Genomic DNA, 23286 nt, shown 5'->3' on the forward strand with positions numbered 1-23286 from the left:
ATAAGTTTATCTACTCCTCCCTTTAAAAAAATACAGTGGGCCCACGCTGTTTGGATGATCCAAAGCATTTATTTGATAGGTCTTAACATAGATAGGGTGTGCCCAAAAAATCAGCACCAAAGGGTCATCCTAGCCCTTCGTTTTGTAGTGCCTTGTGGTGCCCAGAATGGACGCATATAAACGTCCACGTTTATATGCGTCCATTTTGGACACGGTGTGCCCAACAAAACGAAGGGCTAGGATGACCCTTTGGTGCTGATTTTTTGGGCACACCCTATCTATGTTAAGACCTATCAAATGAATGCTTTGGATCATCCAAACAGCGTGGGCCCACTGTATTTTTTTAAAGGGAGGAGTAGATAAACTTATCTAGGGGACCGAGTAGAAACACTTTCCTCATATATATATATATATATATATATATATATATATATACACACTAAAATGGTTGTCCAGGGAGTGAAAGGGGGAGGCAAAATATGTCACTTCTTTTTTGGAACCCCAATTGCTACTTGGACCACCCCCCGTAGTGTAAAAAGAGTAGTAAAAAAACACTAGATAGGGCTGTCCAGGGAAGATGAGGGGTGTGAAATTAATATAATCCGAGCTCGATAAGGCTCGCGAGCCGCTAACGAGCCTGGCCGAGCCGAGCCGAGCTTTTGAGCTTAACGAGCCGGCTCGGCTGCTTTTGAGCTTAACGAGCCGGCTCGGCTCGGCTCGTTTACACCCCTAATGCCATTATTAAAAAAAGGTATGTTGACATAATTGGGAATAAAGCTAAAAGATGGGCTTACTTTTAAGATCAAAGCTAAGAGCGAGCTACAAACTTTAAGGAAAAGGTCTAATCACATTCACAGAATGAAAAAACCAAACAGCGAAATATAAAAGGTTTTAGCGTGACAAAATGAACTGACGCAAGGTTAGACCGGTAGCCGAGCTGGCCAAAATGGGAAACTGAATTTCAAGAAAATAAATAATAGGGATTTGCCAGTGTCCATCGCAGAAGGCATTTCACGATTGAGGCAACTTGTCAGCAATATTTTATTGATTCTCCTATTTCTGCTCTTCATCTAACAAAGATTAATGACAAATTACACGATGAAGGGCCGTATGAACACATGCCCATCATCCCATCCTTGATATTTGATCGGACAAATAGCAAGGGTGGTACCTTGATATTTGTGGACCTTTTTGAGGAGATGTTGTTGGATCAAATATCAAGGGTGGTACCTCAATCGTACTACCTTTACGTGTTTCTTAGGCCTTTTATCATATCATTTCTCAAGATTAATCCCCCGGCACAAAGAGTGTAAGGGGAATCCAAGTTAATGATATAAATGATTGAGAAAGGAAAGGCAGGTGCAAAGATACAAAGGAAAGGCTGGTGCTATGCGCTAAAACCGTCCTTTGGGTCTATTTCTGTTTTTTACGGCCTAAAACAAATCTTACGCTCATTTTTAAGTGAAAAAAATAGGGTGTAAAATTTGTTTCATTTCCCTTTTACTTCGAAATAAATTGAATTCTTGTCCGAGTCTAGGTTTTTATATAATGTATAAAGTTGCTCTAAGATTTTAGATGTCTTTATTGTAAGGGATGTTTGGATGTGCATAACTCTTTTTCTCCCAAAAAAAAAATTTCTCGAAGAATGATTTTTCTATCCTTTGGCTCTCATTTTCTATTAAAATATTTCTACAGAAACTAAGATTTTCCAAGTTTGCTTGGAAGACTTCAATTTTTTTTTTTCCCAGGCGCTTGGATCTAGGGAAAAGAAAATTATAGAAAATAAATATTTTCATGAAAAAATATTCCATGGAAAATTCTAAGGTCTAGTAGGTTTGCAATTTTTCTTGAAAATAAGAAAAAAATCTCAATTGTAGAAAAAGAAATCCATAAAAAAATTAGTTAACCAAATGCTGAAAAATTCATTTTCATGAAAAAAAATTATAATAAAATTTTCCCTACATCCAAACATGTCCTAAATCTTCTTTCCCTAAATCCAAACAGCCGTTGAGACTTAAAGAAATGACTCTCTTTCACTATCCATAAAGCTTGTTTTAGGGAGAAGCACTGTTCAACCATCCGCATAGTTTACTGTCTTAACTGATCCTCAAATTTTTTAAGGAGATGGTTTAGAAAGTTTCATGGACCTTGAATTTTCTCATTTGAAAATTTCATTACTTTCTAGGAAAATTTCATCCCATTTGGAACCTAGATTTTTTTATTTTTCCCATGAGAACTTTTTTTTTCCATAAAAATGTTTGCCCCTTCCCTCCCTTACAAAAATTTCATGTTTCACATGTGAACCCAAATGTTAGGATGTTTTCTCACATGCAAAAACATGCATGAAATGAGAGAAGTTTCTTATCCCTTTGCTTTCTATATTCTAGCATGAGTTGCATCTTATTTTGAAGGGACACAGGACGCAGCCTACGAACCTTGTTGCATAATTTCATATTGGTAAATGATAAATGTGCCCTTTTCATCACTTGGGACACCGGCTACAGTGTATCTATGACTGAAAAAGAGCTGATGTACTTCATATTTGAAGGAATGAAGTGACCTGATTGCCACGTACAATGCAGCTGGGTGTACCAAGTGATGAAAAGGGGTGCATTTATCATTTCCCTTTCATATTTTCAAAAAAGGCTGCTGATACTGTCACTACCATGTTTTGATAACTGCAGTAACTCATCTTGTCTTTTGTTATTTAAATAGCCGTCAAAGGCTATTACAGTTCCCAAAAAGCTCTATATGCCCATTTAAAAAGAAAAGACATCCTGATTTTGTGTAATTATTAAAACATGGTAGTGCCAAAATCAGTAGCCTTCACGGAAATAATGAAGCCCTATAAAGGGAAGAAGTTTCGCTTGACGGAAAAATCCTTAAAAAAAAAAAAAGGCCCTGTTAGTTTTGGATCGAGGAGAGCATGAGATGGGTATGGAAATCAGAGAGAGAAAAAAAATCTTGTTTTCCAATCCCCATCAAATTCTCTCTTCACCCATCCCCTCTCAAATCTCTCTATTTCTCTTATCTCTGGCTCTATGCCCCTCTCTCACCCAAGGTAAACAAATATTCCGTAGATTTTTTTTTCCATAATTGCCAGAGATAAGAAGACTGAAATGCCTTTTTTTCTTCTTCTCGGGCAAGAATTAAAAAAAAAAGGACTAGGGATGTCAAAATAAAAGGGAGAGGGAATTTGGTAGTTAGTCCTTTTTAAAATAAGTGGGCCGGGGATATAATACAGTAGACCCCGTAGAATAAATGACGAAGGATGCTTTAAATAGACACCCTACTTTCCCTACCTAATAAAGAGAATAATATGTTGGGTCTTGTTATTTGTTGTCGTCTCCAACCTCCTCAATGCCACACACAAATCCCCACAAGGAAGGCTACGTTTCAAAAAAATTACTATGGCCTTGACCTTGTCTCTTCTATTTCTTGGCCCCTAAGAAAGAGTGAATCTTCAATTAGTCTCTTGAGTCGCTTTCAATTTAAAGGGTTGGTGAAATTATGTATAGGTTGATAGCAACTTAAAGGAGTATAGAGGCAGTGGCTCTTTCCCACCGGCCATCTTCTTTATGTACTTTTTATGGCCAGTTTTGCACTAGGTAAAGAAAAGGACGAGAGCCGCTTGCAAGACTGGATTTCATTTGGAAAATAAAGACTACCCAACGTTCCCAACCCTATGTTGTGACACATGCACATGAAGACAGGGAAGCTAGCTCAAATCCCACGGAATGCTAAAAAAAACACTGCCCATTTCAAGGAAATAAAAAGTCAAAATAAATGTATAGATTGCTAACGTGGGAAAAAGCCTATTTATTCAGTTCCTCGGAAGTAGGGGTGTAAACTAGCCGAGCCGAGCTCAGCCAGGCTTGGCTCGGCTTGTTAAGCTCAAAAGCTCGGCTCGGGTTCGAACCAGGCTTGGGCTCGGTCAGGCTCGGCCAGGATCCCGAGCCTTACCGAGCTCGGGTTATATTAAGTTCACACCCCTCATCTTCCCTGGACAGCCCTATCTAGTGTAATTTGACTACTTTTTTTACACTATGGGGGGTGGTCCAAGTAACAAATGGGGTTTGAAAAATGAAGTGACATATTTTGCCTCCCCCTTTCACTCCATGGACAACCCTTTTAGTGTATATATTAATATATAATATATATATTTAAATATATTTATTTCTTAACGAGCCGAGCCGAGCCGAGCCGAGCCGAGCCTGGCCTAAATCGGGCTCGGCTCGTTAAGGATTCAAGCCGAGCTTTTTTCGAGCCGAGCTCGAGCGAGCTTCCGAGCCCGAGCCAAAATTGACACCCTTACTCGGAAGCCACAATTTGGAGATGCAATCCCATTGGAAACCATGAAACGCACTTATTAATGCCCTGTTCGTTTGGGATTATGACAACTGATTATCACCCTCCAATCCGATTATCGGGCTCTAATTTTGAGCCGAATAATCGGATTGGGGGAGGGTGACAATCGGTTACCACAATCTCAAACGAACAGGGCCTAAACAACATATGTTACACCTTAGGCATTTTCCTTACTCTTGTTCGTTTCATACTGTGACTACCGATGGTGAGGGCCCCAACCGATTATTGGCCCCCTTTACTACCAATTGTGATATAACAAAAGAAACTTGGAGAAATTTGCAAGGAAAGATTTTCTCATTAATTTTTATTGGCCTTGATCTAACGGACGTAGTTCAACAAGAGGCTAGGACCCACAAATAAAAGTAGACACTTCCAATCTCTGTTGAACGTGGGTCGGGACCCTTTGTTAACTATTGATGCCTATCGATTACTCAACACGCTACCACGTGTACGTCGTTCATCAAAGCCAAAATTTTCTCGTTCGCGTAGGTTTTTAAATAGAGTCGGGACTTCTTTTTTTGTTGCCCAAGAGTTGGGAATTGAATCCTTCTCGTTTGTGTAGGTTTTCTCTCAAAATAGAGTCCCCTTCATAAATTTTACCTCTTTTCAGCTTTCTCTGCCTCATAGTTATAGGGTTTCTGTTCCGTTTTAGATATCTAGGGTTTTTCTGTCCTGCGAAAAGAAGAAATGGTTCTTTCGCAGATAATCCATGAAGCAATCAAAGGTACCGTCGAGAGGATGACGGGCCCGCGTACGGTCTCCGCTTTCAAGGAGAAAGGCGTTCTCAGCATCAGCGAATTCGTGATTGCTGGGGATAATCTAGTCTCTAAATGCCCTACTTGGTCCTGGTAAATTCCAATTTCTCCTAAACAAAAAATTAAATCTCTATTGACTTTGCTTTCTGCTAATAATAACATAAATCTGAATCTGATTCGACATTTTTTAGATATTGAACGATCGTTTCGAGAAATCTGTTTTTTCTTTCTGCTGAATTTGTGCAATGGAGATTATTTTGAGTCACGGATGGTCGAATTGTGGCTTGAATTGTCCTCTTTTAGATAAATTCGAACTAGTTGTATCTTTTCAAAATACAGAATATCATATGTTTGGCCATGCTTCATGGTTTTGATATCTCCATGATATTGATTTTGGTAAATCTATGATCTGTCTTTCATGTTTTCTATATGTTTTGCGTGTGGTTACTGTCTTTGGTGTCTTTTATTTGATTAGCAAAATTTTAACTTTTTATTACCGATTTTTAAGTTTTAATCACGAGAATCTCATACTAGAAAATCAGGCAATTTCATCTTTAAAGAATTTGTTCTTTGTGTTACTTTTTAATATGATTTATTTATGTACTTGTAGTTGTCGTCTTATTGGTTATGCGCTTTGTAACAGGGAATCGGGTGAGCCGAGCAAGCGGAAGTCCTACCTGCCTGCTGAAAAACAGTATTTGATTACTAGAAATGGTAAGAAAACTGTATTTGATTACTAGATCGTGGTAGTATTTGATTACCTACCATGATCTGTGGTTATTTTAAGGTTTGGATTCATTAGGAATTCATTAGTTGATTTGTTTAAGTGCTGCCATTGGCGACAGCACTTGCATCTGATGAATGAGGTGTGTGCGCTTTAACTATTTGGAGTGAACAATTGACGTACAAAGTATAAACTTTTCTTTCCTTTGTTCTTCTATTAATTATATGAATTTCTTTTTCAGTGTCGTAGTCCTCAAGTTAAGAGCAGCTAATGTCTGAAGGTCTAAGTATGCTTTGTCTAGCAGCACTATGGTTGCTTTTTTCTTTGTTGGGAAATATAAGTTTGCCTTCTTTTTCTGGGTTTCAAATGGAGCAGTAAATGTTGTTCTTCTGAAACAATTTTTTGTCAGATCTGTGTTTTGTTTTGTATTCATTATCTCTGTGCTGCTTGTGTTTATTGATGTTGTTTTGACTTTTGAGCGTATAAAAACAGTGCGAGTATAATGGAGGGAATGGAAACAATAATTGTAATGGCTGTAATAGATGATGAACTACACAACCAAAACATGATATAAGACAATTTAGGAAGATTAAAACCTGTCAGATTGATTGTGTTTGACACGGCACTTACGGTAGATTTCTCTCCCTCGACAATCGAAATCTCAGTGCAAAAAGTGCTGCACAACTGTCTATCTCATGGATACAACAATACTCGCATAGGAAGCGTGGACTTACTAAAACTGTGGTACAAACACTTGCTATACGGTCTGCCCGTTAAAAGAAAAGTGCAAAAATTTTGCTTGAGGAAAAAGATAAGAGAATAGTTTGTAGCAGAGAGAGCATAAGAGCGTGTTGTTTTTCTCTTTATCTATATCTCCGAGAAGACTTCTAAACGCACTTAAGAATTAAAACGAATAAAAACGAATGTTAAATGGTATTAAATAGAACTTCCACATTAAGTGTAAAAAACTAAATAACAGCATAGAAGAAATTGGGCTCTAGGACTATATGAGGCTGTTTTGCTTTCTTCCAGGAAGTCCAGATCGACTTTTTTGCCTTGAGCAGAGATTGGGCTCCAGGGCCAGATGAGTTTTTCTTGGCTTTCTTCCAAAGTTGTTGGGACTTCATTAAATCTGATATTACTAAGTTTTTTACAGTATTCTATGATGGTTTCGAGCTGGATAAATGCATGGGTCTGAAGGTCTTACCGAAAATCATTTCTAGCAATTAATTTGCTTTCATTCAGGATATGCAAATCTCTGCAAATCTCTGACGGTGCCTTGGTTGCTAATGAGGTAGTTGACTATTGCTTCTGTTGGAAATGGAGATAGGGTTAGAAAAGAAGAAGAGGAGGAATGGAGAGATGGAGAGTCTCCACTTTGGGAGCTCCCATGTAATATGAGGTATATATACAGGCATAACTAGGGCAACATGTGTACAAAGACTACAATACCCCTCAACATACATATAATGCTTCAACACTTCCCCTCAAGCTTGAGTGTATATATTATGGAACACCAGCTTGCTACAAAGAAAACTACAACAAAAAAGATAATCATCTCATACACACAACCAGCTTGGTACAACACTCCTCAAGCTGGTGTGGTGAATACACTGTGAAATACATAACAAAAAGTGCCATGGCCACAGAGAGTAGAATTGCAAAATCAACAGCCACTAAAGATAACAACTCCCCCTGAATCAGCATGACAGCGAGAGCAATCAGAACAGGGCCTCCCTTTGAATCAGAACATGAAGAACGAAGCTGCATGCCAAAAACGATCAAACAGAAGTGCCTTGATAGGGACAACAACGAGCCTCGGACAAAATAAGCATGCCTAAAGGGCGCACTGCGAACAATGACAAAGTAGTATGAGTAAACATCAACGGAACATGACATTTCCTAGAGAAGAAGAACTTCAACCACAGAAAGGTGAGAGGAACCAACAACCAATCAACAAACAGGACGATTTAAAATCAGCCCACAACAATGATCAGGAACCAACCAACAAGACGCTTAACAAAGGGGCACACAACAACCAGCCAATGACGGCAAAGCAGCACGTTGCCTGGACAACAACAAGGCGGAAGGGAACGCCAACGACCGGGCATATAGCTGCCAGCAACAACAAGGGCGAAAGCGACGCTAACGACCGGGCATATAGCCACCAATAACAAGGCCGAAGTAACGCTAACGACCAAGCATATGTTTCCGATCACCATCTCCCATACATGTTTCTCACTCTCTCTTCTCTACTCTCATTCTTACATAGTATTGGAGCTAAGATCCTAGGGGAAAGAAAAAAGAAGAGGAGGAGGAATGGAGAGATGGAGAGTTGGAGAGTCTTCACCAGGGAGCTCCCTTGTAATATGAGGTATATATATAGGCCCAACTAGGGCAACATGTGTACAAAGACTACAATACCCTCAACATACATATAATGCCTAAACTACGCTTACGCATTCTTTAATTCTCCCCCTCAAGCTGGAGTGTATATACTATGGAACTCCAACTTGCTACAAAGGAAACTACAACAACTAAAATATCCATACAGCAAAAATGATAATCATCTTATACACACAGCCAGTTTGGTATAACAACTTCAAACGTTGGAACAAAAGCATAATATGTAAACTGGATGTGGAAAAGGCATACGACCCAAGCGGAATGAGAATGCTTGGATAATCTTTTGGGGAGAATGACATTTGGAGACAGATGTTATGCGCCTGAATTAAGAAATGTCTTTACTCGGTCCATGGAAGAGATGAGAGCACTAAAGGAGAAGCACAAGCATCAGGTGTTACAGGATGGGATATTTTGGAGAAAACGATCGCAAGTTCGTTGGTTGAAGGAGGGAGACAAAAACATAGCCTTTTTCTTTGGGATAGCTAGTGCAAGAAGACGTATGAGCCGAATAAGTGCTTTACATGTTGACAGAGTGCTAAGGGAGGAAAGGGAAGTGATAGTGAAGGAGATTGTGGACTGTATTCAACAGAAGGAGTGACTTGCCCTAAACCTGATAGGATGGAATTTAGTAAGTTGGGAGAAGATGATAGAATATGAGTGAGATCTGGTGTAGAGTCCTTAGTTCCTTGGCGGAAGAAAGGAAAAATCCTTTGGAACGTAGCTTTGTTGGCCACTATTTTGGGTGTTATTGAAGGAAAGAAACGCCCGGGTTTTTCAAGGTGCGTTCTAAAGCTCACATTTCATATTCATGAAAATAATTGCCTTAACTATGTCCCGGGTTAAGTCTCTCCCCCGGTTCAAGTTCCTTTTGGCCTATGATCTTTGTCATGGTTGGAGGAGGGGATCTGCTTCAGTAATGAGCAGGTGGTACTTCCCGCCCGTGATCCTGGCCAGTTGAAGCTCAATTTTGATGGGTCGAGTTTGGAAAATCCTGGGCTAGCAGGCATAGGCGTTGTTCTTAGAGATGAGAATGGAACAACTCGATGGGCATTTTCGAGTCCCATGGGCATCACAGATGGTAATGAGGCAGAGCTAAGGGCAGTCTTTCAGGGTATCAGGATACTTGATAGTGGTGATTTGGGTCACGTGGAGACTCCCTCAATGTTATCAAGTGGTTGAAGATGAGTCAATCCCACCCATAGAGATTCGATAATTGGATTCGAGTTGCGGGATCCTCTATCTCTTATTAACACGTGAGGAGATTGGCTAATTGGCTAATAGCCTAATAGTGATGCCGATAGACTTGCTATAGCTGGACAGGGAAAGCTTAGAGATTTTTTTTATTTTTTGCCCCCTTGAGACCCTCTGCTTGTACTGTTTATGGATTTTTTTATGTTTCTTCCTTGTTCCGACCAACTAGGTTGCCTTTTCTCCTCTTTTAATAAAATTGTTTTTCATTCACAAAAAAGGGATACACCAAAAGCACTCATTCTCTCATTTTCACTTCGTTCATTTTACATGTTTTAGGGATTGCCAGATTTGTTTGACTTGACAATACCAAAGAAATAAAACCACAACGTGAGCTCTTGAGGAAGAGGAGATGGCCTATATTCTCCTTCGTGTTGCAAAAGACATAATGAGCTTGTGCTACATTGTTTTCTCTTTTGTCTGGTCACATGTCAAACCCTTGTTTAGTTGTCCTCAAGGCTAGCTAAAGCATAATGTGCTTGTGCTAAGGCATGACGAGGCAAGCTTGGGCCCCAAATATTTCCTAACAGTTTTGGCACCTCTAAAAGAGTGAACTCACAACTTGTTTCATTGGCCAAATGGTTGTTGTCTCTCCTAAAGCTTAGGATGAACATTTCCAACAATTCCTACTGGATGACCGAAAAAGCATCGAAGGCCCCGCTAGCTAAACCATCCTTACATCTAAGGATCTAGACCAGATGAGTCTCTTGATGATACAAATGCATGTGTTTGGGCAAACGGCTCTTTGATAATCAGCAGGAATTGTTAAGCAATTATTGGCTAACTTTTCTATAGAAAAGGACCCAAAACCCATTATCCTGTCTGTGTATTTTTTTTTTTGGAAATGGCTGTATATGTTTATTTAATAGCAACAACTTCATTAAACCATAAAACAAACCACAAAAGCAGAATCATGGTCGAGGTGATTGGGCCATAGATTTCTAGCTGTTTTTGTCTGAATATGGTTTTTGCCTATAGAATAAGATGTAAAGCAAATTTCTAGCTGTTTCAAATTTCTGATCATGAATACTTCACTGCCATTACGTTGTACTGTTGTAGTCAAGAACTCTTCCACATGTTGCCGTGTGCATATTGATAGCAAGTACGTGTGGATTCGCTTGTGTTTCTGATGCCATGTCTCCCTTCTGCTCCAAGTTTGCACTCAGTGAGTTGCCAGATTAAAGTACTTTTTGTCTTTTGTTTGGCCTATCTCCTGGTACTACCTCTTAATATGTGCTGGAATTTGTGTTTTGAATATTATTGTGTATTGATTTGATCTTCTACTAGAGAAATCTCTTAGTCTTAGAATAAGTTTATAGCATTTTTTATTCAAATTGTGACACTGATCCGAAAATAGGGAGATCAATTCAACTGCTCACTGTATTTATTCACCTTGTTTTCTTTAGAACCATTCCTAATTCACTTCATGATTGGCCTTTTGCACTTGCTTTCCAGTGCCTTGTCTGCGAAGGGCCATTTCTGTAGAAGAAGAATATGAAGCTGCTGGAGGGGAAGTTCTTCTTGATAATGAAGACAATGATGGTTGGCTGGCAACTCATGGGAATCCAAAAGGTAAATTCTTCTGAAAGTTTGGATATAGATGTAAACATATCCCTGGAGTGATTTAAAGATAGAAAAACTGTTTCGAGATTGGTAGATTGAAAACCTCCACAAAGATAGAAAACTGTTTTTTTTTTTCATTAACTTTAAGAGAAGAATGACTAATATGCACCATCTATAAGGTCTTTGACTTTCCGAATGGGCTTTTTTAACTTTTTTTTTTCTTCAGAAACCAAATGTGACGAGGAGGAGAATTTGCCCTCTATGGAGACCCTGGAAATCGGCAATAGCAGGGCATTTCAGTCCATCTCCACATATTTTGGTGGTGAGGAGGAAGAAAATATACCTGACATGGCAGAGTATGAAGATCCTGAAAATCTTTTGGAGACAGATGCTGTAAGTTGATATTTATTTGCCGTTCTGAACTGAACTTGAATATGATTATTTTAAGAGCATAACACTCTTTATTTGTTTGACTTTTGTTGTTCAAATGTCTTGAAGTTTGTAGTTGATTAATTTGACATTGTTTGAGTGGCCATTTCTATCCGGCTCTTGCACTTTGCATATCTGCTTTTCTGTGTGGGGCTGTTCTCCACCATAGATATCCTTGGATAAGTTGTTCCTGACATTGGCTATCTTGCTTGGATCTTTTATCTTGTGTTTTTAATGGCACTTGGATAATTTTATCTTGAATAAACCCCTAGGATTAGCTACTCTGCTTGTATAGTATATCCTATCCACTGGGTCTGTCCTCGGCATGGAGGATAGGAAGCCTATCCAAGGATAAGATAAACCCAGCTTACTATCCAAATGGAAAACAGCCCCAAATCCCAATATGAATATGCAGCTTTGGTATATAACTTTCTGCCCTAAATACTCTTAAAATACACACTTCCAGGCTGGTAAGGAATCCTCCTTATTTGTCTAGTGTTATAAATAGATGAATTATGTGAAGTTGGGAATTAATTTATGTCATGGAACACTATTAATTGTTAATCACAAATTCACAATGAATATATGAGTAATGCATGATTATTGTACAGGGTGTTACATATAATATAAGTATGTTCTTAGAAGAAGGGCTAATGGTTCTCAAACTTCCAACAGAAATTTACTTTTATATAATTTTTCGCTTCTACCTGACCGAGTTCCTGCATTGGGACATAATGGTGCTCACACTCTATTAACGAAACTTTATCTCTCTGATGTCAAGGTTGCTAGTCAACAGAAGATACTCGCCATTGTATAACTTGCCTCATGCTGGTATAATTTTTTTGGTTAAGACTATTCCTTTTCTGAAAGAAGAATTTATGCATGATGTTAAAAGCATAAAAGATAAATAACGCCTTTCTCCGACAGCTTAAGCTTTTGGAGAAGTTGGTAAGTTAACACATGAAAACAAATTACCATTTGCTCCCCTATAATTGGAAATACGGCAGAAGCACAAGGTACATAGCTAAATGTGAGGAGACCTTAGGATTCGGGAGAAGCATGTTCTTTGGTAGGGCTTGAGCTTGTATCTCAGTTGGAAGGTGCTTTGTGTCATATAACTCACAACCTGAAGGTTGTGGATTCCATCCCATCTTACCTATAAAAGACATTTTCATTAGTTTGACTACCTCCTCTCTTGCTTCCTCATCTGTTGGGGCCTGTCTTGCGTCGGCCTTGCACATCATTTCGAATATCTACCTCGCATTCCAGTAACCATGGCATTAATATCTATACCATTCAATCACTCTCTCTCTCTCTCTCTCTCAAAGTTTTAATTTTCGGTTTTGGTTGGCACAGAAACGGAAGCATTTCATTTTCGGTGGAAATTTTGGTGGAAATCTTGTAAAATCACCGAAACATACAAAAACATGCAAATGATGAAATTTTAAGAAGAAACTTTGGAAAATGCTAGAATAAGCACAAATACATTTTTAGTAACTAACACATAAGCAAAAAAGCCATCCATAATGGATTAATCACATCAAACACTTTGTGAAATGCATTGGCCCCATGCTGATCTGACATCCCAGGCATAAGATACGATTACTTTGTTGTGCAGTTCATTGATGTTGCCTATCAAATATCATTATCTACATTAATGAAATGAAATGCAAATTATAACATCTTTCCATTTTTTTGTCGTTCCGACCATTCCGATCGAATTTCGGGAATGTTGGAAATTTTGGTCAAATTTTGGGAAATTTCGGTAAAAATTTCAGGAATTTCGACTGAAATAATGACAGGGAAGTAATTCATGTACATTTTTTTTTCCGATGGGGATGAAATGCATTATCTACATTAATGAAATGAATTGCAAATCATAACATCTTTCCTTTTTTTTTTGTCGTTCCAACCATTCCGATCGAATTTCGGGAATGTCGGAAATTTTTGTCGAATTTTGGGAATTGCGGTAAAAATTTCGGGAATTTCGACTAAAATAATGACACGGAAGTAATTCATGTAGATTTTTTTCGGTGGGGATGGAAACATACTTTTTGGTCATTTTGGGGAAATTTATAACCATGCTCTCTCTCTCTCTAGAACTTATCTTATGCATCTAGCCCTCGTTCACATAGAATTTTCTGGCGCATATGGTTATGAAGTATTGTTTTGCTCCTCCATTTGCTAAGTAACTTGAATGTTCTTCTAATTGTTTCGTACATGTGGCTTTTAATATAATGCAGGCAACACTTCAGCCTAAATATTTGGTTGTACATGAACCTGATGACGACATTTTTGTTCGAACCCGAACATATGACGTCAGCATCACGTAAGATACTGTTCCTCTGGAGGAAAAACTATCCACATTTGCGAGTGGTCAATAATGTTTTAAGCTAACGTGATTTGTATATGATTTATATATGATATTCGTGATTGTATTCTGTACTTGTTTCATAACATAGTTTTATCCTCAGAATATAAAAACTTCATGACATTTGCTTGCCTTTTGGTTCTTTCTTTTTCCATATTATAGGTACGGTTGTAATATCCTGCCATAAAAATTATGAGATGCCTATGATTATGGGGTTCCAAATTCTTGTGTTTTGGACAAGTGGGCAGTGTGATTATCCAACCTTGATTAGCCATGACCTGGAAATGCTTTGATAAGCAAGTCCTAACCATCCGATAAAGAGCTTGCAAATGGACTTTTAAAATAAAATGGAAAGTCACAAAACCTATTTACTTGATGAAGTTTTGTCAGAAAATGACCTTAGCGGACCATTAAAAAAAAGACCTTAGTGGCAATCCTGTTTCTTCTAAGCAGAAAAGTTTTTTGAAATTTCACACAAGGTGATACAGGTGTGGTTGAAATAGGTTTTCAGAAATATTTTTAAACACAAGAGGACTCTGGTAGCGTATGTTCTTTAGTAGGTTTTGTTTAATAGTTCACACCCATGCAGAATGTCAGACAAATATTTCCTCGATTCCCTAGCATGACGACACAAATAGACCGGCGCTAGAGATCTTTGGTTTTTACCTCCTTGACTATTGTTGTACTTGTAGTGCTGTGGTTTCCATTTTGTTTTCTTTTGTGTTAATGACCCTCTCAGTCGCGCTCTCCTCTTTTATAATACAATTCCATCATTTCAAAAAAAAACTATGTAATTCTGTAAATTATTTTCTCTTGGACAACTAAATTGACTTCCATACCATACCAACAGGGCTAGGGATGCTAGGCACCTCTAGACTTAAAAGTTACATGGAGAGGGAGTATGCCATGAAACATTTATGAGCATCATATGACCAGATTAGGGAGACTCCCTTTTCCATGCCAGCATCCATGTGAACTACATTAATAAAAAAGAGATCATTATCTTGGCTGTAATATCTGCTCGTTGGCTGTACTTAAGTGCATATTTATGTGGGTCTAATTATAATTCTTTATGTTTCGCATCCTATCCCCCTTTTGGTGTTTGTGTTCTGGTCTTTGGGAAGCTTGCACAGATGGGAATTTTTAGATTATTTTTATTATTGCTTCACATAACCTTCTTGCTATTCTTGTTCACATTTGATCATTAAAAAAAGAGAACTTGTTCACATTTAATGTCAATACCAAAAGGTGTAACTATTTCTTTCTCCAGGTACGATAAATATTATCAAACTCCTCGAGTGTGGCTTACTGGATATGATGAGGTTGGTCCACCTTTTGCTTTCCCTTGTAGTTTTAGTATATATGAGAGTATTACAAAGAACTTGGTAGTTTTAATGTGTAGGAGCTGGATGGCTTTTTGTATCAGTGGAGCTCACCTTCTGAGATTTCTATATTCCTGAAATGGGATTTGCTAGGGACCATCGCAGAAGGCATTTCACACCTATGTGGCTGTTCTCTCATGCAACAGCCGGCCCGCTTAATGCCTTCTGCTATGGCCCCTCGCAAATCCCTCCTGAAATTACTAGTTTTAAGCAGATAGATGTTCTCGAAAATATTTAGTGATTGCCACTTTTATTTGAACTTTCAAAGTCAATGAGGATCTTGGCATTTGAGCCTTATCATTAGTGATATCGGCATCTTTTTCAGTCATGTACTTGGGGAAGCTAATGGCATTGCAGACTTGAAGGAGTGGGTTAGTAGAGATTTTCTAGTAAAGCAGCAATGGCTGCCCTTAATTGACCTTTGTTTTTCTGCTTCTATTGAATAGAACATTTTCTCCAAAAATAGTAAAAATTAGGGCCTTAGGAATACCAGGGGCTAATTTTTTTGATGTCGTGAGGAAAGCAAGAATATTTGGTTCTTTTCAAGCTTTCTCAGCTGGCTAAGTTGGGGTTTGTTAGTAGCCATTGGTAAAAGTTCTCATGCTACGACTAGGGAAAGATTATTGATTTCTTCAGTTGTTTGGATTGGCTAATTATGCATGCAGCATGTATTGAGAATTTTTTTTTTGTTATTGCAGTCAAGAATGCTTTTACAACCAGAACTCGTACTCGAAGATGTTAGTCAAGACCATGCACACAAAACGGTAATATCATTTGACTGGTTTTGTATTCCTTTGTATGGGCTGCCTCTCATTAGTTGCTATAGGAATTCCAAATTTATTTGCATTGATTTTCAACGTCATACGTTTCTATTTCAACAATCTATCAATTTCATGTGTTTCTTGAATTCAATTCTTTAAATATTTGTCCTCTTTTTATTGGAATGTGAGTTACATTGTCTGCAATTACCTCCAATCTTACGAACATCGTGTCAATCTATTTCCTTTTACATTTCTGTTGACATTTTACATAATCAACATTTTTAACAAGTATGCTTCTGATGATGTTTTCAGTTAGAAATTTGAATTGTCTAGTTGAACATGGAAATCTCTCTCCATTTCATTTGAAATTGTTGTTATTGACAGAAGGAAAATTTCATTTATGTTTTGGGAATTCCAATAGATTCTTAAAATAGATATCGTGAATCCTTCTCAACCATTTTGTCATGCTTATTCGAATACATAATGGTAAAAAAGTTATACCATATCACATTATGTTAATTGTATGAACTACAGGTAACAATTGAGGACCATCCACATTTACCTGGGAAGCATGCATCTGTACATCCATGCAGGCATGGGGCTGTGATGAAAAAGATTATTGATGTTTTAATGTCACATGGAGTTGAACCAGAAGTCGACAAGTAAGATTCTATCCTATGTGGTTCCAAAACTGAATTCTTGATTCACTTTGTCTCCCTTCACATGCCCATGCCATGTTGCGACTTTTTTCAATAGATACTTATGTGCACTCTGTCAAACTTTGTCTATTCCAGGTCTGTAGAATATCTATGAATCAATGATTTTCTTTAATTTTCTAGCTATCGTAGGTCATTGAAATTCTTCCAAGATTACATGTCCAAATGTCATTTAACTGAATGGAATCGGTTCGGTCTTCAGAAATGGCATTTAGGAGTTGATTGATGTCCTGAAAAATACTCTACCTGTTTTAACCTGTATTTGCTAAACTTAGCAAAAGTTCACTCTACGCATAAACCTGAACCTGATTACGTTCTCGGGCTAACTTTCTCGGTCCTAATAGTTCTTTTCATGCGTCTTAACATTTTGGACACTGCTGACAGGCATGGATTGGCATTGATGTTTGAAAACACATATGCCAAGAACTTGTGGGGACGATTCTCGCTCCATGAAGTTAGAAGGTAATGGAAGGATGAGTGATCGACTTCCTGTGGGTATAGTGGGACCCATAGGCAGCTGTTCCCTTCCCAAGAAACAAAAGGTATCCCAACTAGTGTAAGGGATGCGGTTATCATAGAAGGGACTAAATACAATTAGATTAGTCAAATCTGAACTCTACAGGGAAGAGAGAATGTGCAGAAACAGAGATGATGAATTCAGGCATGGAGATTGACTAAATTAGAAAACTGGCATGGAGGTTTTAATGTTATTCACATAAGCAATGATTTTAACGTTATTTTCCGAGGCATCTAACATTATTCCAGTGTTTAAAAACTCCTTGACTCGACAAGGAATCCACCCTAGTCGACTCCTTTTTACCTTGGCCGCGTTCCGTGTTGCGCCACATCCACATTTGTTTTGCCTTGCATAGTCAATAAACTCCTTTGACTCTCCCTAGTTATGACCGCGTCAACCACATTCTTGGCCGCGTCTGTGCCTAGTCGACAAGGATTTTTCTTGGACGCATTCCACGTCACATCCGCGTTTTTAAACACTGCGTTATTCAACAATTTTCACGTTATTTTCCGAGGCATCTAACGTTATTCAACAATTTCTAAGGCTTGAGACGTCTAAAGTTTGGATTGAGGGAGACGTAGTATTACTATATCGTGGCTTAAGATGAGTCTTCGGGTGCAAATGGATATTCGAAATTTTGATTACCGTTCGCATCCGAATCTGTTTAAAGCGAATATTATCCGAATCCGTTTCAAGTGGATATTATCCGAATCCGTTTATGAAATATCCGACTCTTAGCAGATGCGAATCTGGTAAATGGTATATCCGATCCGTTTAACATCCGAATCCGAGAAGTGCATCCTTTTTTATTTATTATTAATATCATTAATATTTATTTTTAGTAATGATACACTATCTTTTGTTTCTTAAAGAAAAGTGAATTTTCCTTTTAGGAAAAAAAACAAAAAACAAAAAGTGTCTTGGGTGGGAAATGGAGTAATCTCTCATTTTAAGGGCATTCTTGGAGTTTGACATGGGTTCTTTATGAAGAAACAAATGTGGGTTGTAGGATGAAAGAGACAAATGGATGATGGTGATTGAAAGAAGATGGCATAGCTTCTCGAGAATTCTGAAGTGAAAAGACCATCTAGATTATTGATGGTAAATGGACGGCTCAGATCAATTTTCCAATTTAGGGTTATATAAAAACCCAAAATGCAATTAAAAGAGGGGTCTTCTAAGGTTTGCAAGGAGACGCAAGAGAGAGGAGAAACAAATGCGGGCTGTAGGATGAAAGAGACAAATGGATGATGGTGATTAAAAGAAGATGGCATAGCTTCTAGAGAATTCTAAAGTGAAAAGACCATCTAGATCATTGATGGTAAATGGACAGCTCAGATCAATTTTCCAATTTAGGGTTATATAAAAACCCAAAATGCAATTAAAAGAGGGGTTTTCTAAGGTTTGCAAGGAGAAGCAAGAGAGAGGAGAAAGGAGGAGGCCGAGACACCATCTTCGACATTCCTTGGTGCCCCCCAACCCCAACCAAAATCCACGGCCACCCCTCTCCACCTTCTCACGGCCACCTCCATTATCGCCAGTCACCTCCATCTCTAACCCAATCCCCATCTCCATCCCCATTTCTCTTCATCTTCCACCATCAGCACTCCCACTTCCCCTGTTCAAAATAGCCCAAACTCAATCCATCATATACACAAAAAATATATATATATATAAAATTCCAAAGACCACTACCAACACCATCATCCATCCCCACCGCCTCTCTCTCTCTCTCTCTCTCTCTCTCTCTCTCTCTTTCTGCCTTTGTTTTAAAAGGAAGAAGAGGATCTCATATATTTTAGGGTTTGAGAGTTAATTTTGAGAAGAGAAGGTAGAGGTCTGATTTTAGGATTTGGAAAATTCATTCGAGGAGTAAGAAGGAGAAGAAAGATAAAGTGATGCAATAAAATGTTCGAATTTACTTGATAAACGGATACGGATAGTATCCGAATTCGAACAATATCTGCCGGAATCGAATTCTGTAATAGATATTAAATATCCGTCGAATTCGAATTCGAATGGTGTATACTGTAATCGAATTCGGATATAGCCATATCCGCTTCGAATTCGATCCGTTTACACCCCTAGATGAGTCCACTCCCCCTTGGAGGTTTAACGTTTTTTTCCATGATATTAAGAGGAGCTTGGCTGGATTTTTGGAAATATCCTTTGATCATATCCATCGTGAAGGAAATTCTAGGGTAAACTTACTTGCTAATCATGGGTTGTTATGTTCGAATGTAATGAAATGGCATGGGGTCTCATCTTTGTAGTTTTGTTTTGTTATAGTTTTATTTTTTGTCCCCTCTTGGTGGCTTGCTTGTATTGCTCTTTTAGCTTTGCTTTTGTCCCCTCTTGAGGTCATGCTCGTGTTGCTCTTTTAAGAATAAAATTCTCCTTTTCGAAAAAGAAGTGTTTGGAACCATGGAAAAAGTAAAAAGATTTTCTTCTTGAGAGGATGGGTTTAGATCACCTAGAGTAGGAGTTTGTGGATTTTCTTCTTGAGAGGATGGGTTTTTGGGAGAGATGGAGATTATCGATGAGAGTGTATAACAGGTTTGTTCTTTTCTGTGATGGTAAAGTGGTAGCTCGAAAGGTTTCTTTAGAGTTTGCAGTGGCTTCGGAAAGTTTGAGTAGTGCCCTCCCATCAGTTCCATTAAGTTGAAGGTCAATGGTTGCTCTTTTGGAACCCCAGTCCAGTTGGTTTTGCTAGAGTTTTTAGGGATAGTGATGGCCACATTCTTTTCCCCTTTCTGGGTCTGATCGTCTGTGCTGATCTGTTTGCTGTAAGTTGATGGGAATGTCTAAATAAATGGAGTGCCCTTGTTACACTGTTATGTTAGTTGCTTTTCAGTTGATTTGTTTCTGTAAGTTGATGGCCGTTATTTAATCACTTATTTTTCCTTGCATTTGGGTTCTGCTTTGCTTTCCTTATCTCACTAGCCACTTTCTTTTGTGATTGTAGGTACCTTTTCTTGTTCTTGAAATTTGTGGCTTCCGTAATTCCAACAATTGAATATGACTACACGATGGACTTTGATCTTGGTGGCTCTAGCCACTGATTAGAGGTAATTTTGATTAACTAGATAATTTCCTCCCCAGTCACTGATATGTTTTATCATTAAAAAAACGCGAAAACAAATCACTGATATGTTCCATAAGTAATTTGTCCATTTTTGCCTTTGCTATTTTGATGTGCATGCAATTTTACCTGTGGGCTTTTGGGTGACCAGTGATGTGCATTGGAGATTCACTACTCTTACTACCTTCTTTTATGCATTTTTATATTATTAGATATTTGTCATGTAAGTGAAACAAAACAGAAGGTATTTATCTTGTGACTAGACCTGAGTATACAATTAAATAATTAATAGATTGCACTATTTTTTTATTTTTTCCATGTAGAATAGTGTGTTTGAGTGGTTACAAAACTTTTTGGCGCACATATACAAATGTAAAGACATGAAATATTTTGTTCCGAATTTCTATGGAAGTGTTGTATGATCCAAGCTTTCCTTGCATACAAATTGGGGTACTTAAGTGGGCATATTCATCATTTCAAGATGCTTATGATGTCTTGTTATCAAGCTAAATAAAAAACTCCTGTCTAGGAATTGGTTGGATGGCTTGAAAATTATGATTCCATCTGCAAATAAAAGAAACAAATAGCAATTAGTGAGCTGGGAGTTGAGGAATGACAGTGGACATTACTCAGCTTCTCACATTGCCTTTTTTTTTTTCAATTTCTATCATTGCAATCAGACAAGCAATATCTACGTTCTTCAGTAGATCGTTTGTTTCTGCATAGATGGTTTCTCCTCCTGGTTAATTAATCGAAACATTTTGGTTAATCTTGGTGACAAACATTTTAGAATCTTGGATTTCCTCAAAATTGTTGATCGGAGACAAGAGGAGAAAGAGACCAGCCGTCATTTTCTGATTTCTCACCCTTCTTCCTGACAGCAAGAGAGCAGGCGATCGTCCCATGTTTCTAGGTTTTAAAAATCTCAGGATGGGGGAGAGATTTCTAAAATCTGGATTTCTTAAACTCCAAGAAACGCTGTCAGGACAGCCTACAACAGCTTGATCATGAACCCTCTTTTACACTGTTTTCAAAGTAAAACCTGGATTCTAAAATCCGCATATCCAAACGGCCCCTTAGAGTACGTATCTGTCGACTCTTATTTCTATTACTCTATTACCTATTATTTTTATCCCTGGTATCAAGTTTTAGTTCTTTGGATTACAATGAGTGCATGGTTTTTTATTGACACACAGCCCAAGCCATGTCGTAGGTCAAATGATACTTTGTGGTATTGTATTCTGTACACCTTCATGTGTTCTGTTCATTTTGCTGACATGAGATTTTATTAGCTTCTGGCAGGGTTCTGTGTTTCTTTTTGCTGATTTGCTCACTACTAAGGAAATGCAATATGAAAATTGGGTTGGGCGCAAGAATCAAGGCCTGTTTGTTTCGGATTTTGAGAATTGATTGCAAGTCCAAAAGTGATTATTTGTCTCAAAATTTAATACTGCGTGTCCCCTTGTAGTTTTGGCTTTTATGATTAATAAAATTTGTTGCGTTTCAAAAAAAAAAAAAAAAAAACTGATTATTTGACTCAAAATTTACTGTAAATTTGAGTCCAATGTTGGGCTCAAAATCGGTTCTCAAAATCCAAAACAAACAGGGCCTAATCGTAGTAAAAGAGATTCTCAAACCATTCAAGAAAAATAGTAAAAGAGATTCTCTGCATTGGGATCATTCGGTTGGACCCACATCCGATATTTCAGTTCCAGTGTTCAAATGCTTATTACTTGCATTTAGTAAAGATGCCCGTTGTTAGTGAAACTGCTGTTTTTTTCTTGAAGCAGGTAAGAAGTTGAGGTGCAGAAGAAGCGTGAAGTACGTTTTGACTCCACACTCTCTACCTTGGATGTACATACTATATATACTATACAACAGGAAACCTTACACGTTTGAACTCGTTGGAATTACCTTCTCAATGTTCTGCTCATCTTTCCTTTATTTAATTTCTTCTGGTATACTCGATCTAATCCAGTTTCAGAAGAACTGTTGGGACGTTTTCTGTATAGGAAACAAAGATGGGCATGGCCTAACTGCCAGTTTTGGCAGGTGATCATCGATCCATAGACGTTCTTTTAAACTTAACACCAAGATGGTTGGGTGATGGTCCATCCAGTAAATTCATCTGCTCAGCGTTGGTCCACCTCTGAAATTTAGAGAAATGGCACCCCAAATGAAATTTAAACGGTCCTCGGAGTCGTGAGCCCCATTTTGCTGACTCTAAATCCCGAAAACAGCCATGTGTCTTACTGTCTTAGGGCTATTTTTCATCATGCATTGTCATCTCAACTGTCTGATATGAGGACTAGCCACCCGTGTCCCTTTTTTCCTGAAAAAGGGTAGTGGTATAGTATATCTGCCCCTTTTTTCAACTTGGGACAGCCATCTGCACTGTATCTCGGACTGCAGAAGGGCTGATGTACTTCACATGGTAAGGATTCAACGGACATGATTGCCATGTACACTGCAGCTGGCTGGCTGTCGCATGTAAAGAAAGGGGCACATTTATCATTTCCCAAAAAAACACTGCATCCTCTTGTTTCTTTTTCCTAGGAATAACTACAGTTTCAGGAAATGGCCAACATAAGGGAGTGGAAATACTGAGTTGGGGTGGAAAAATCATTGCACCATACTAACCCATTTTCCTTCTCTCTCTCTCTTCACATATGCACCCTTTCTAACTAACACATCCATAAATCTAGTAACTACATGTTTAAACCTTTGCTGGTAATTAAATAGCTCTTCAATTGGATACAGTTACTCTGTCTCAATAACGGGAACATAGAAATAAGGGATTTGCTAGCGTCCATCACATAAGGCATTTCGAGAATGGTCTGTTGCATGTGAGAGCAGCCACCTCATGAATGAAACAAAATCTGCTGAAAAGTGAGCCTATGTGGCTTGCTGCTCTCACATGCAACAGACCATCCACGAAATGCCTTATGCGATGGACGCTAGCAA

General features: G+C 38.3%; 1 protein-coding gene across 3 annotated transcripts; it reads left to right on the top strand.

Annotated features, from left to right (window-relative positions):
• The first annotated feature begins 4869 nt into the window (after window positions 1-4869).
• ATG3 (autophagy 3 (APG3)) lies at window positions 4870-22283 on the top strand. 3 transcript variants are annotated; one of them, XM_077379266.1, is made up of 10 exons: window positions 4870-5216; window positions 5767-5837; window positions 10957-11073; window positions 11291-11457; window positions 13737-13822; window positions 15135-15186; window positions 15945-16010; window positions 16542-16669; window positions 20206-20308; window positions 22110-22283. In XM_077379266.1, the coding sequence occupies exons 1-9, from the start codon at window positions 5056-5058 to the stop codon at window positions 20300-20302; spliced, it is 945 nt and encodes a 314-aa protein (XP_077235381.1). In that variant the 5' UTR covers window positions 4870-5055; the 3' UTR covers window positions 20303-20308; window positions 22110-22283. The 3 variants fall into 3 exon arrangements, with proteins under 3 accessions (XP_077235381.1, XP_077235380.1, XP_077235382.1); XM_077379265.1 differs by having other exon boundaries at window positions 22113-22283; XM_077379267.1 differs by lacking the exon at window positions 22110-22283 and adding an exon at window positions 21204-22069.
• Window positions 22284-23286: the final 1003 nt, after the last annotated feature.

The sequence above is a fragment of the Tasmannia lanceolata genome, unplaced genomic scaffold, assembly GCF_043159265.1.
Source record: "Tasmannia lanceolata isolate RefF3 unplaced genomic scaffold, GAP_Taslan_0.1 ptg000005l, whole genome shotgun sequence".
Classification (NCBI taxonomy): Eukaryota; Viridiplantae; Streptophyta; class Magnoliopsida; order Canellales; family Winteraceae; genus Tasmannia; species Tasmannia lanceolata.